Here is a 15,900-nt window from a genome sequence, read left to right as displayed (position 1 = left end):
GGATGCTATTACACTGCCTATTTAGGATAAGAGGCAAAGGAACCATGTTTAGTTTCATGTCTTTTTTTCTGATTGTTATACAAAAGTGTTCAAAAATAACAGCAGTCAAATTTGATTATTAATTTTCAGTCTAGTTTTTAATATACTGTACAGTACTGTATGCTTGAGGGTATACTAACCCTTTAGAAAGGAATAATCTACTCTTTCATCCAGTAAATTTGATGTCTAATATGTACAAAGATATCTGTTATTGCTCCATTGTTTACTTAAAGAAACACGCACAGAAAAGTACACTTTCACTACTATGAAAAATGACTTAGACTTGCTTCATTTGTCTTTTATCTAGCTGGGATACAATGATAAGTATCAATGTATTTTACAGAAAAAAAGGATAAATACTTATGTTTGTAAAGGAAGAAACAATGATCACTGTGAGTTTATGCACATGCCTATGCAGTATCCTCATAGAACAAAAAAGGGCATTGAAAAATGTTCATCACCCACAACAGTATCATTTATGCCTATTTTTGTCCACAAACTGTAGAAACCCTCCCATGGCCAATGATGTAATTGGTCAGCAGGCAGGCTTTTGGCAGGACTGCTTTGGAGCATTTGAACCTAACTGAGGTTGCCATAGTGATTCACTATCTAAAAGCAGCTTTGTAAAACCAGAAGAGCTGTGTTATAAGTTCTCTGGCTCATACGCCGACGACCATTTGACGTGGGAATAGAAATATGGGACAGTTCACGTCATTGATGCGTTGGCAAGTCAACGTGGCATTGTCCAAATCAGTGGTTTTGTGACATTTGGCTTTCTCTGGCCTGCCAAACAAAGCAGCCAAAGCAAACGCGGGTGCCCACGCTTGTATCAAGTGGCATCCGGAATGCTTTTACGCTAACCCTTTTCTTACAAGTTCAACAATCATCTGGTGATGCAACGGCAAAAGCTTTGAAAATCCACTTTGCAGCTCTACTAATTATTTTCTGCTGCCTTTTGTGCAATTAATTATAACCGGGACAATGTCAAGAGGGAACACATAAATGGATGTAAATATTAGTTTACTTTCAAGCAGGTAGTAATTAGTCTCCGTACAAATAGCGTTAAATGCCATGATGGTGTTTTGGAGACATCAGCATGCTTGTATAATGATAGTTTTTTTTGGAAAACATGGATGTATATGCATTGAACACCACCATAACCCAATTTCTGTCCTTTCTGTGAACTCTGTTGCTTACTTTTTTTACATGAAATGAAAATTAAAATGCTCAAAAATGACTTTTGAGCTAAGGAAGCACCGAGAAACATTTCAAACAGGCATCAGAACTCTTGGCAAAATCAAAATATGACAAAAAGTGAACTTACCTAGCAGTCAATTTGTGGCACTTTTATAAGGGTCCACCTTTCTTTTCTTCCACAAATCAGTCATTTAGATTGTAAGCAGCTATTTCGGTGATTCCAGGGTCATACATGGTCAAATGATGACAAAAAAATGGGAAACCAGGACCTCTCAACCTGTTCAGCTTAAGAAAATTTGAATTTCCACTCATTATACACATCAATAAGACACTTTATTTAAGTTTTCTTATGATCGCATGGTCAATTTTTATCCTTTCAGGAAAATAAAGTTATTCTTTCTATTGTCCAATCCGCCTTCTATTCCCTCCAAAAAAGGTTTTGGCACAAAGTACAAAGTGAGCATGTTAGGGAGGAGTGGGCGTGTTCTGTGTGTTTCCGCTGATAGGCAGGTTACAGCTCAACAAACCTTAAGTGTAAAGAAAGCGTTTAAAAATATCAATGAGGAAACCACAGTGTGCCAGGAGATCATCAATCAATACAAAGCTCGGTTCTGTAAAAGAAAACAGTTCACCCATTGGCAAAACTTCGAAGAAATGTGCCTGGGCTTACTTACTCGAGCTGTTAAAACTGTTATTGTGCTTTGAAATGTGGTTTGAGTTCTTTGAACATTCGGACCTGTGTAGACGACCACTTTTCAATAAAGTTCAGAATGATCGTAACTCTTTCAGTGACAATGACTGTGACTGACATCCAATCACGGGTGTTCTCATCCTTCTACTGTGAATTTAAATGAGTTCATCATGAAGGCTGGCACCTCTTGATCTCTATAGCAGCCAATGAGTTAAACGACAGTTCTGTGTGTGTGTTGGGGGAGAATTTGTTTTTGGTCAATTTTCATACGACTGACTTTTAATTAGACGTTTCATCATGATTTAATCATGAAAAGCAATATTCCAATGCCTAACCTTATACACCTACTCCGTCATCCATGTCTTTTGTTGAAGTCCATCATCATGGCAACGGCAAAACAAAACCTAGATTTAAACCAATTTTAAAAATTGCATTTGCTGCAAGGTATTTTCTAATGTACAATAACAAGAGAAAGTTGGGGAACACTAATTTAGAAAGTAAAAATTCTTATACTGCACCATTCCTTCGTGATTTTCTGCTGTACGAGTGCTTTCAGTCATATAAATATCTGATGGGTTGTTGTCATCGGGTTCCCCAGGGTCCATTTTGCCCCTAAAAAAGACAACACTCAAATCCCAGCATCTTTTTGACTCCGCTAGACCATGCCCTCGCTGCGCTTGCTTCTCCACACCACCAACGCGGTCATGAGGAGCGTCACCAAGATGGGCATGACGATGAAAGGGCCCAGAATGCGGTTAGGGGGGTCCCTGAGCAAGCGCCCCGACAGCGAGCAATTGTGGAAGTAGGACTTGTGTACGCGGATGAAGAAGCCGTCCACTAGCAAGTTGGGCCAGAAGCAGTCCATCTTGAGCGCCACCTGGTACGTGCAGTTGGTCAGCTCGCCATACAATCTGAAAGATGAGAAGACATGTCTTAGCAGCAGTTTTTGGTGACTGTCAAATCTCATAAAGGTTGATGATGTTTCCGTTTTGTACAGTCGACAATGTCATGATGTTTTCCTCCCTACACAAGCTGATATTGTCACATTCAGGTCAGTCTTTCATTTTTAATGAATTCCCTTAACTACATTTTATACTGATAAAAGATCTAAAGAGAACTGTTTTTGTTGAATTGGATCCAAGATTTTTTTTTTTTACTGTTTGGGGCCTTCATTGTGTATTTATTGAACAAAAATGTGTATTATTTAGCTTGCTTTTGATATGAATGGTTTCTGATCTGTCACTCCTCCAAAGTGATCCAGTCATATTTCTTGTTTCTAGAAAAGTCCCATTAGGAGACTTTGGTATACTCAGATACTAAATTAAAGTTCCTAAAATACCCCCAAAATACAGTGAGTGTACTTTTCTTTAGACTCAATACAAGAATTACATTTCCCTAATCAATTTTGCCTCATTTTTTTCTCCAATTGAATAGTCATTGTGCTGCTCCTTCTGTTATGGATAGCTTTGCTTAGATTGTTACTATCTGATATCAAAACCTGAAGTTTCTCAAAAAAGAAAGTAAACCAGAGTGACCCTGTATTAAACGTTGCCTATTTTTTTCTTTTCGGTAAGGGTCGGCGGGGACACGAGGATATTTTCAGACGTCCTGCAAATTGCTATTGTGGGCATGGTAATTGGTGACAATACAGAGGAACAGCGGGGGAATTCGGAAGGGCTGGTTGATTTTCTGGACGACCTGACGTGCATAATCAAAATGTGTCTGCGGTGGAGGGAAACAGGAGCAAAGAGACTCGCCGACATGTGTTGTTGTTGTTGTTGCTGTGGCGGGTTAACGTGACGTTCAGCTACTTGGACACACGCCAGACGGCACTAGTGCAGGATGTCAGTCTAAAGAAGCACTTCCTCAGCTCCTTTAACATATTTGAATGACCATTTAAGACATAATGGACATCAAATCAATTGTACCTTTGTCATTGAGTTGCTCCTAACCCTAACAAAGTGCAGGCAGGCATAATTCATTCAATAAATGCATCCTACAGCGGTGTCGTTGATTATGGTAATGATATGCAAATAACCACAGTAAGCTTTAATGCCATGAAATTAGTCATAGTTTACCAATTGCTCCTTGTCAGCAGTGTACTAATAATAGAAAAATAAATGACACCCATTCCACAAATTTGTGTAGAGATACAGCAAAGTGGAGACATGAATCTAGAGGTTCATGCACAGGGCATGAAATTGTGAAATAATCACCTGGAACATTGCCATATTGTTTTTAATTTCATACAGCCAAATGAGGTTGGCAACTGATGCAGACAGGCAACGGCTGATTTCTTTTCCTTTCAAATCTTCCATAACAACAGAAAAAGGAGGACCCCTGAAGTGTTGGATGGAATAACTGAATTATGCTGGCGGGACATGAGCAGAAAGATTATAGAAAATGAAAATGCCTTTCACAGTCAAATAGGAAACAATGGAAAACATGGAATCTGGTGACATCAAATGAAGACAAATGAGAAGAAAATGATTGCATCGCTGTGTTTTATGCATCATTTCCTGCCTCTTTGTGTTACTACCTTATGTTTACAGTCACTCATTAAATGGCCTTCCATATACCAGCAGAATCTGATGAGATCCAATCCAATAGTTTAAACTCAAAAGGCTCCAGCACCCTACGAACATGATACCCAGATACAGGTTTATCCTGGTTATTGGTGACCTGGTTATTGATGAAAAAAAAATCTTTTTGGTGTGTTTTAACAATCAGGAAAATGCTTTGACTTATCTTAAGTAGTACACTTATTTTTTAATTTAATTAGACCACCTCCCAGTTTTGTTTAGACGTCTCCCACCGTCAATGGTGACCAATAAATTACTAATCAAACAACTTTGACAGCCTTTAAACAAACTCTCAGCACTTCCTGGATGCCATGGAGTCATTAGAGCCCTAAAACCCGCCAGCCATACTCTTCCAATAGGGTGTCTAATGAGACGCTTAATTGGAGCACGTCGCGGCGGCATTGAAACCACGCCGCCTTAGCTTTCCACACAATTGAGTGCACAATCTTTCCCTCGGCCTCGCATTTCTACAAATGAAGCTTGGATCCCCCCAAAAGTACTTTTTAAAATTATTACACAGCTGACAGGCGTGCATGGCTGACTGAACAGAACACCTTCCAACGTTGAAAATGAAGCTATTTTTACACTGGGAGCCTGCAGTAAGAAAATCGGAGTAACAAATACAGCTGTAATTAGGATTAATCGTCAAGTGGAAATATTTGCCTCAAGATAATTTCATGGAATGTCTCCTTCTGTACTGGCACGTGGATTTCTGGGATAGCCTTATCTTTTAGGATGACTGCAAAAGTCAAATAATATTCATTATGTTTAATACAGTGCACTCAACATTATAACAGGCACTCTCAAAATAACATTTTCCTTTGTAAGCATATGTAATAGACACGTAATGGAGGTCTCGCTTATGATTAAATAGGAAAACTTTTTTTCCACTTTGGTTGGTTTGCACTACCCTGCCATTAATTCAGTTAGAATGATAAATTCCAACTGGATAATTGCTCTGCTCATTAAATACAAACAGACTCGGGCTATGGAAGAACTTTCCTTTTTGGGCCGACTGCTGAGAAGACGAGTCAAATCTAGTGTTAATTAGGATCAAACAATTATTTGATATTTTTTAACTTGAGTTTCCAATATTAGTTTAACATAGGCAAGGCAAATATATTTGCATGAACTCCAATTCTGGCAACCAGAATTGCCAATATATCACCATACATTTAACATGTTATTACATAGTTTTCTTTTTAACAGTGTCCCAATTGAACAAGAAGTCTTATATTCTTATTGAGTCCTACGTCTGAATTGACTTACACCTCTTCATAAGAAGAATACTTTTTTTTTTGCTGCATTTCTTAGCGGAGTACATTACGTCTTTGCTCTTGCGTCGCATTTATGGCACTGTGCACGGCGCCCCTTTGTGAAAATGACTCATTGATTTAGACGTGCGTAAAAGATTTCCCAGTGGTGTCGTTAGGCGACCTCCCACATTCTGAAGCTGTCACGTATCGTGTTCCTTATCGGATGTTGACTAGTCAAGAACTGAGATGCCTTGATATTGCACTGAACTTTTCTTCTCTGGTGCCTCCCTTGCTTGTTAGTACAGTATCAATGGTGGAACTGTTAAATATACAAAGGCCCTGCTATCCAATTTTGAGCAGATCTTCAACACTTGTAACTATAGCAGAATTTTTTAGATGTATTCCCTAAAGTCTGAGCCGGGGAGCCAACTTACTGTTGAATTACTGCTCGTAAAACTTTTTATGGTGGACATGTCCACTGAATTTCACGGGTTGGTAAGATACATTTTTTCGAACTTTTCCAGTAGCCACTAGTGTAATTGTTGGAGCGGTCATGGTAGGCTAAAGTAAGCTTTGACAAGAATTTCATAATGAGGATGTGCAAGGAGGACTGGTTCTCTTGGGAGGAGGAGTATGACAAAGACTCTTGACTTTTTTTTGTCAAGATGTCAGCAGACATTCAATTCTCTTTTAACAAAAGGGGTCATAGGACACCTTTGTAGTGTAATGGATGGCAGGTGCACTCTGGAATGGACGGGGAGTTGAATAATGTATACCATCATTTAGAATGCCCCAGAAAACACAAAGAGCAATATTTATACATATATATATATATTTTAACTTTCTTTCAAAATACAGATTCTAACTTACAAGGAATTTTTGCCCAAAACTAATCAATCAAAAAGGCTAATTTCCTATTCAGTGATTGTAAAGTTTCTATTGGTTAAATGTTTCATTAGACTGACACTGAGGTGATAAAGGCAATAGACTGAGTGAAATAAGTATTTTTTTAAATCGCTGTATGATTAAATATTTAAAAGTGAGAAACTGAGCACAGGAAGAAGAGAAGCCTGATAATGGAGAGGCCTCCTTTCGTCTTACAAGTGACATTTCCTGAGTTTCGATCCACCACACCGATAAGCTTGACCTTATTTTTCCCCATTGCCCCATTTAATTGCTCTCCGACGCAGTATTAGACAAAGTTTTGACGTCATGCTCTGTTTTTCGGAGGAAGCTGAATACGAAAACGAGGTAATGATTGGCCATTGCCCTGATATACTGTTACAAAGCACACAATGGATGTCTTAACTAGTCAACCGCAATGACCCACGTGATACTTTACTTTTAAACCTACTGACAAGTCGACACACACAAACACTCCGCATAGAACGCGGGAGCCATGGAAAACCTGACATCATTTAGAACACATATACTGATAATCAATCTATGTTTCAACTATGATTGCCCTTTCACTTGAGAAATAAACACTGTCTGTTGTATCCTCAGTTCCGCCCTCTTGGCAGCAGTATCACAGCTGCACACAAATAATAAATATTTGGTACTCAGACGCCTGTAAATTAGATTACTGGTGAGCGTGTATTGGAAAAAAATAAAAATCACTGACACTGAGCCAGTTGCTTATTATTTCCAACATCATTGATAGTAATCAGGCTAAAATATATATATGTTGTATTGTTTTTTTCCCAAATAGTGTGGGTATCGGCATTAGCCTTTACGTCATAGGTATGTATTGGTTGGGGGGGAGCAATATTTCTTTCCAATGGGACTAAACAGTTCCCATGGTGATAGTGAACCATGACGTCCAAGACAAATAAACTGACAGGTAAATGATAGTACAATTTGAAAGCCTACATTAGATGTTATACATTCCTTTTTTTGTGGCACCACATAAACTGACCTGACTTGAGTGCATGCTTGACATTTCCAACCCTGTTTGCACTGTAGCTGACCTCGTGTGAGTCAAATAGCAAAAGACTGTAAGCCTAACGTGCACAGGACCACGCCATGGTCATACGGGGCGGAAGTAGGGGTATCAATTATTTAAGGACAGATTTTCACTTGACGCTGACCTTTAAACACAGTCTCTCAGAGCACAGCTGGACAAATCTTGTGACCCGTGGAGGAAGAATTTTGTTATTTATAGTACAAGTGGACCAACTGATACACTCAAAGGGACCATATACACTTTATGGGGAAAAATAACTTTGGCTTATGATGCATGTTTCGTGAATGGATTCGTGAGAATATTGAAAGCTTTTGAATGTTGTCATGTTGTGTGTTGTTTTTATTTTTTTTTAGAGAACTCACTCAACAGTGTCCTCCCAGCTGCACCAATGTCGCTGGTCCAGCTCTTGCATGTCCAGTCGGAATTTCTCTAAACAGAACTCTTCGATGGCGTACTCGTAATGGGGTCCACAGCTCAGACCTGATGTGCAATGAGTCACTGTTAGGGAAAAATAGAAAAGAAAGAGGAAAATTGATAACCCTGTTGAAAGTATTTATAATATGAAACAAAGCCAGAACCTCAAAATCATGAGGAGCATGACCAAAGGCAAAAAAAACAAGACAAAATCAAAGAATTAACACTTTACATGAATACTAGCAAGAATACAATGCTGCATAAAAATATACTACATAAAAAAATAATGAAACCTATTTTCCACTCAAAGGCCAAGATACTATAAAAATACACCACCAGCTGTTATGTAGAGACTCGTTCAGATTATTCATGTGATGATTCATGATTCGAGGAAATCTTTTTCACTGAAATTATGTCTGACTGCCTCTATGGTTATTATTCAAGATAGCAGCACGACGCCCACTATTTCGACTTTGAAACCGTTTTGGCGGCTGCTCATTGACGATAATAAAAAAAATCAGTGTTTCATGAAGAAAATACACTCTCCTTCCTATTCTTTATATGCAGAATAATAATATTCTGATAAATATGTATTATTACTTCTCATAACCTGAATACTTTGTATATAGAGAAGTTTGTAGGTATATATAGAGGCCCACTGTAATTCCACAAAGTGCCAAAAGCAACCAAACCCAGGTCAAGAGGTCGTCTGCAGTCAAACGAGCCAAACGAGGTAGGCGCCGTTTGGCTTTTCAGAAAAGCTGTGCATACATCTGATAGATTAGAGGACCGACATGAGTCAGAAATATGATGTCCTTCTATTTCAGTTGGAAATTTGCAGCTGTCAATCACATGCTGACACACACACACACACACACACACACACACACACACACACACACACACACACACACACACACACACATACTTCATCTGACAGCTAATAAGACAGTGGGAGACCCAGGCAGGATATTTCATAACAACATCTGTGAACTGTTGACATTGTTAACTGGAAACAGGGATCAAGGAGAGATTTTCATCAAAGAGATGTAGAAATGAGCTCTTAGCCTGTTAGATGCTTAGACCTTGGAAATGGACTGCATCAACAAGCCCAAAAAAACACTTACACACTTAATTCTGCTCTGGCATTCTACAGATACAAATTCACCTCATTTTTTATGTATTTTGTTCTGTTATGCCACTTATTAGCACATTCATTTAAAAACCGCAACAATATTTCAAAATGCTATTTGAAGCAAACTAGTGGAAGGAATAAAAGGTATACAAATTAACTTTAAGATTGTCTATCACAGTTTTTGGCTTTTCACCTTAGTGGCTTTAACACACAGTGAATGACATTTTTAGAACATCTTGGTGGAAAGAAATGGTTTTCCACACAATGCACCAAAACCACATTAGTACTTGATAGTAGCACAATTTATTGTGGCTCATATCTCCCACATTGAGGACAGTGGCGTTACTGAAAACCCACTTAAAACCAATTTAGCTGCCCTGGAATTCTAACCTACTGAGCCTGGATCGATGTAATTGGATTGTACAATTAGAAATTGAAACTGCAATGTAGTAAATGAACCCCTACATCACACTAAGTAATATTCTTCCGCCCAGTGACAGCAAACATAGGCTAGAAAATGTCAGTCATAAACAGTACTCTTTCATAATATAATGACTTCATAACTTAAAACTGGCGTGGAGCTTCACAAGCTGCTCTCCCCCTCTGAAGTCTGCTCCTTGTGACTATTAAACCCCTCAAGCATGCTTTGATGCAGCTTGGCAATGTTTAGTGGGTAAAGTAGCAGCCAAAAATAAGCCAGAAAATTTCAATATAGCTTTGAGCACCCTGTTTAAGCCAGTTCACCACCTAGCTTGGGTTGAAGTTGAAGAAGAAAGAACATTCTTGTGTTAGGTGATAAAAGACAGGACCGATGCACGGATGACACTTTATCATTTTTGTCATCCGAAAAAAAACAATGACAAAAATCTATTACTATTTGCTATAGGAAAGATCCTTAACAATCAAAGCTGACATTCGTGGTCATATTAACAGGCCGCAGTTAAAAAGCTAATTACCATTAGTATCTGGCCTTGCACACAGATGTTTGCAATTGTTTGTTATGCAAGATGTGCAGGTTGTTATCGCCGAGTTGGATGGGTAAGTACAAAAAGACATTGTAGCTGTGTGTTTGGCTTCCGTGCTTCTGCACATTAGTCGCTATCGCAAATTGCAATATTTACTTTGCAGGTCTAATATTTCATTCTAATGAATGTGTTGCTAGAATCAACAAGGGGAGAAAGGTGCAGAAAGGTTTGTATTTGCAAGGACTTCAAAAGATGTAAACTGACAATGCATATGCATTTTTTTCCTTTCCTGACCTGTTACAATACCATACAGATACTTTTATTCTACATACATTGGGTTAATTGTTGTGCATATCTGATCTGCAACTATCACAATTGTTTGGGGGAGTTTTTATACTCATTAAATCCAAGGGTTCACTTCCATGTTATTTCCATAAAGTATTAGTTCATCTTATTTTTAGATCATCATTATAAATGGCTAAAAATGAGTTAAACAGAGTATCTATTGATTAATTACAGGGTCCATTTTATAACCAATCACCAAAAATATACAAGGCTATACAATATAGAATACTTTTTTTGACCAAACATAAATAAATACATTTCTCTTTTGTATTATTAAGAAATAAAAATAAGTTTAAAATGAACAACAAATGCACATCCTGTCACTATACCTACAAGTTTTTAAAAAGTGTTATAATACTCTCAGATTTATGAATGAACACTGGCATTTTGTACTCTATTTTTACAATGGCAATTACTGTTCATGACCAACTGAGGCCGTGAAAGCCATTTATGACCTAGTTCGGACTTTTTTTATGCTGAGAGCAGGGGAAAAAAAACAGTGTGGCTCTGGCACCACGGACACCAAAACACACTGCAAATGTGATGATGCATGCATGAATAATTCAATGTTATCTGGGTTAAAATGATTTGACCAACAAAAAAAAAACAGCTTGTGACATCCAACGAGAAACACTTGCCTAAAAAAAAGCACCAATACGTGTCAAAAAATGTTGTGTGGTCGGTTTTACCTTTTTTTTAGAATGATTATATAATTCAAGTATTATAGCAATTGCTATAAATACCACATTGGAGTTGACTGAAGTGGTGCTTTACTACTAGAGAAGGTTGTTAAAGCTTTTGGTTTTGACATTTGGTAGACCAAATAAATGCACACATCAATGACGTACAGATGGACCTTGGCTAGAGACAAAGCTGAAACTGTGCGTGCATGTCAAGTTGGTCCCATCTATCACCAGGCGGTCATTAACAACAGCAGGGCTATCAGCCTTCAAAGGTAATAGCACGCAATTAGCATGGATGAAAGGGCACATCAATAGGAGCAGAAGCAGACGACACTGTATAGAAGAAGTATGCCAAAAAGCTGCAGGATGAATGAAGCAAGGTGGAGACATGATTTTTTTAATCTTATTTCAAAAACCAAATGAGATATTTATGGAATGGGGTCGTAAAACTGAGTATACCCGCAGATAACCCACGCATGTGCAAGGAAAAGATGCAAACTCAATAGCAAGAACAAAATCCAGATTTCACTTATTTATGAAATAATATATGATTGATTTATAAATTACTGATCAAAATAATTGGAAATCGAAAGTATTATAGTGTTGAATGAACTGAAATTTTGTGGTTTGATTTATAAACGGAATAATAAGTAGAGTAATCAATTTGGCAGATATTCAAGCATATATAATGTAATGATTTGCACTTGTCAAAATTAAACATTTACAATGGCTTTCCAATCAAATAGAAAACACTGTCTTTGCTTCAACCTATTTTATGTGTACAAAATAGGGTGTTTTTCTAAGAACAAACTTCTCTATCCCAATATTTACCACCACAGATAAACAACAGAACTTTATTTAAGAACAAAGGGGAAGTTCCACGGATAGAACAACAATGCAAAACATTTCCACAAAGAGCCGACGTCCATCAAATAGGAAAATGTGCTGTTTTGCATCTTGGCTGTCGGAATATTCACTTTGATGAATATTTCAACCGTTTTACACCAATGAGGGGGTTCCCTTGTGCAAACCCATATTTTTTACACCTCAACCTAGCCAAGGTTAGTGTCACTCTTTAGTTTTGTCTCATCTATCCATAAACACAAGCACCCCTTTGGCATCAGCACTACCATGAACAAATAACAGAGCATTTGACATAGATATAAGTCAAAATAGCTCGAGTGGTGTCAAATAGCTGTCGACCGATTTATTTTTGGACAATCACCAGGATGTGCACACGCACAAGTATGCTTTATAAATGCCCCACTAGGAAAAGGAGTGAGAGTGTCAATCGATAGTTTTAGCCTCGAGAGAAATCTCAGAGCCTCGGATTTCCAATGAGGAGTAAAGCATCCCTTGTGTCCTTGTTCTTCTAATTTAAGGACCCTGAGAAGACTCTCCTGACTGCGAAAAACAAAAACAAAAAACCACTGTGTACTATCATATTCCAAACAAATCCATGAATTTTGATTGCATGTGGGCCAGACCATTTTAGATATGATATTTAGATTTTTTTTATAAAAATAGAATAAAAGAACTGGATTAAAAGCCCTGAATATTCATATTTTATAGATCTAAAACAATGTTTATTTTAGCTTTTTTTAAAACATATTTTTCAATTTTACAAAAAGATTTTTGAACTAAAAGCACAGAAAAAAATATTAAAAAATTACAATTTCTGATTTAAAAGGGGGAAAATCAGGAAATTGAATATACATCTATAATCTTCATTTTAATTTACCCTAAAACAGAACGTCGGGACTTATGATTCACTTATGTCTTATAGAGGCCTGACGTTTTGTTGACTAAAGAGGCAACTACAATTTGACTCTTCTAAAAGTAATTGTTTGTGTCTCTTTCTTTTTTGCAGCAAATTAGGGCTGCTCGGGCTGATTTCGATAAAAGCTACACGACAAGGAAGTCGGGCGATGGTTTGGTTAATATAAATAGCTTGCCATCTACAAACTAATGTGTGCAACTGGGAGGGGGAAATTAAAAAAAGCAGCAAAGCAGAACGTCAATAGATTAGCAACAACCAACACTGTTGGAAATACATGTAGGCCCAGAAACTATGATGCAAAACAACAAGCTGCTCAATTTAAATTCTAATTATGCCAGTGCGTCAGTGTGATGTCATACTACGACTCAAACGCCTTGATTCACAGATGTATTTCTTATTTGTTTTATGTCTGAGTGGGGACTAATCAGATTTAATCCGCAAATGCTTTCACACAGTCAGGCCACAATGTTGTTGCGTTTGTAATCTCATTAGAAAATGTGACTGAGCCAGTTGAGCTGTTGTGGTTGTAGCAAAGGGCAAGACAGATCTCAGACCGAATCAGCAAATACTATCCAGACTAAAAGGGCAGAACAACACTTTGTTCACCTAAACCGGCACAAATCTTACCCTGAGTTAGTCAACTGGGACAACATCATTCATTACCTCCATTTTTTTCTCCGTGCCTTGACATTTTGACACTCATATCCACAGCTATTGGCAATTTAGAGATTTCAACACAAGACTCTTGCTTGTAGAATATGGTAGGAAGCTGAAGCACAATAAGAAAAGTCAGATAACCCAGACAAAATATAAAAAGTCTGAGATTCCAATACGAGATCTGTTGACTGGAAAGTGTGCGTGGGAATAACAACATACCTTAAAACATAGTGTGGGAGAGCGAGGCTGCCAGCATTGTTGCTTTAGTATGGCATTATGATATTCTCATTAGGCCCACTAATAACATTGGCATTCTTTCAATACTGGGAAGTGTAATTCAATTGAAATATAGCGAAGGAAACAGTAGGAGTAAAGGAAGGGAACATAGGTTGGGCCAAATGAATCCTGCTTCTCTCTTAAAATATGAATTCACATATTGATACTCCTGCTGAATACAAGGCAGATGTAGAATTTATCCACACATCGAAAATACAATTCTACCAAAAGTCAATTCTTGCTTCCTGGTATCATTTCTTTTGCTTATTTATTCTTCTACTAAGCTTTTCTGTGTCTCTCTCTACCACACCTGTATAGTGATAGAGTGCAAAACCTCCCTCGTGTTCACATTACAATTTTAATCTGCACCAATTCCCATGGCATGCCCATGAAATCTTTGACATTCTTTCCCCAAGATATTGTATCTTGACAGGCATGACAATGAAACAGCCATATATACACATATATGTGGATATGTATATATATATACCCATAATATTTGGTATAAATTTTATTCTGTGTTTTCAGATATTGTGGTCGGGTGTGTGATGGATGAATTTGGGCCCACTATGCCCAGCCAATTAAGACAGACCGTAACAAAAGGTTTAATCAACAAACACTCAACAGATTTGCTTTCAACCACCCTTTGGCGTGCAAAGTGTGGACCGATGTTGGCATGTGGCTAAATGGCTCCCACTCCCACTGTGACAGTGTTAATGACAGTCCCTTTGGTGGTTATTGCCTTACAGACAGAAGCGGTCAGTGAAAGCGATTGGATGGAAAATTGTAAACAATGGCAACATCTGGAATAAAGCGTAGTCCTCATTAAATTCAATGACAATTTGGGGTTCCAATTGAACAAAGCTTTTGGCAACATTCTTGTGTTGTACAATGGCAGCTTTTTAGAATAGTCAGAAGGGATCAAGAATAAGTGGAGTTTATACAAGTACTTCATTCAATTGGTCCACAAGAGCTACCATAATAAAAATACAAAAGTTTAACTTGATTAAATCTTTATCAAACAACAAATATACATATGCTAAGTATATAATATAACATATATACTTAAATTTGTGAAATAACAAGAAGAATTTACCATAAATGCAAGTCAGTTTTTCCGATAAACATCAAACTGCATAAAAATCAAGTCATCACTTTAAGAAAATTCTATTTACTTTAGATTTTTTCTGTCTGAAAAAAAAATAACGGACAAGTCAAAAGTTGTTAAAATGGCCTTTGGTGACAATAAATGCATGCAAATATATATATATTTCCCCACACATGGCTTGAAATATTCCCGGTATGACTTTCACACTATGGACTGTAAAAATATGAAGAAACCCCAATCGCTCATCGGCAAACAAAGAGAAATCCACACATGCACACTCGCACGCTCCAGTAAACATCGGCGCCTCAACACTTGCTCATTAGCCGCTCAAGCCCAACGATGAAAAACAGCGCACCCCGCCGCACATAGACACACGTATACTGTATACGTACAGTAGTACTATGCACAAATTGTCAGCGTTCGCACACAAGAAATCATAAAACAGATTCATAGCGAGAAAATGAGAGGCGCGCGTGCGTGTGAAAAGCGCTCCGAGGCTATACGGCTTCGTGTCGACGATCGAGCATCACGAAAGGATTTTTCACGGGTGACGGATTTTTTGGCCCGCAGATTAAGTGAAGTGATAATTCAGCTGCATCTTATATTTTGGAGCAGATCAAGGGTTCTGGAAGGTGATGATGAGTAGCATCAATTTTAAGAGCATTTTTAAGAGCAGGTTACACTTGGATAGATTTGTAGCCTGGGGAGTGAAAAGCTTGCCAGGGGGGGAAAAGCGATGCATGGCAGAGGACGCCAGGTGATTACTGATACGAGGGAATTTGATGCAACTTGTGAAGATTACGTTT

General features: G+C 37.9%; 1 protein-coding gene across 1 annotated transcript in view; it reads right to left on the bottom strand.

Annotated features, from left to right (window-relative positions):
- Window positions 1-1,547: 1,547 nt before the first annotated feature.
- The window catches only part of LOC144203842 (receptor activity-modifying protein 1-like), a 21,578-nt gene continuing 7,225 nt past the window's right edge, over window positions 1,548-15,900 (bottom strand). The window contains exons 6-7 of the mRNA XM_077727381.1: window positions 8,094-8,229; window positions 1,548-2,838 (exon numbers count right to left, since the gene is read on the bottom strand). Coding sequence (XP_077583507.1) covers window positions 2,583-2,838; window positions 8,094-8,229 — 392 coding nt within the window. The 3' untranslated portion in view covers window positions 1,548-2,582. The remainder of the gene's footprint in view (window positions 2,839-8,093; window positions 8,230-15,900) is intronic.

Source organism: Stigmatopora nigra, chromosome 11 (genome assembly GCF_051989575.1).
Source record: "Stigmatopora nigra isolate UIUO_SnigA chromosome 11, RoL_Snig_1.1, whole genome shotgun sequence".
Lineage (NCBI taxonomy): Eukaryota > Metazoa > Chordata > Actinopteri > Syngnathiformes > Syngnathidae > Stigmatopora > Stigmatopora nigra.
The sequence above is the reverse complement of the archived record's forward strand: the minus strand, read 5'-3'. Positions and strand labels throughout refer to the sequence as shown.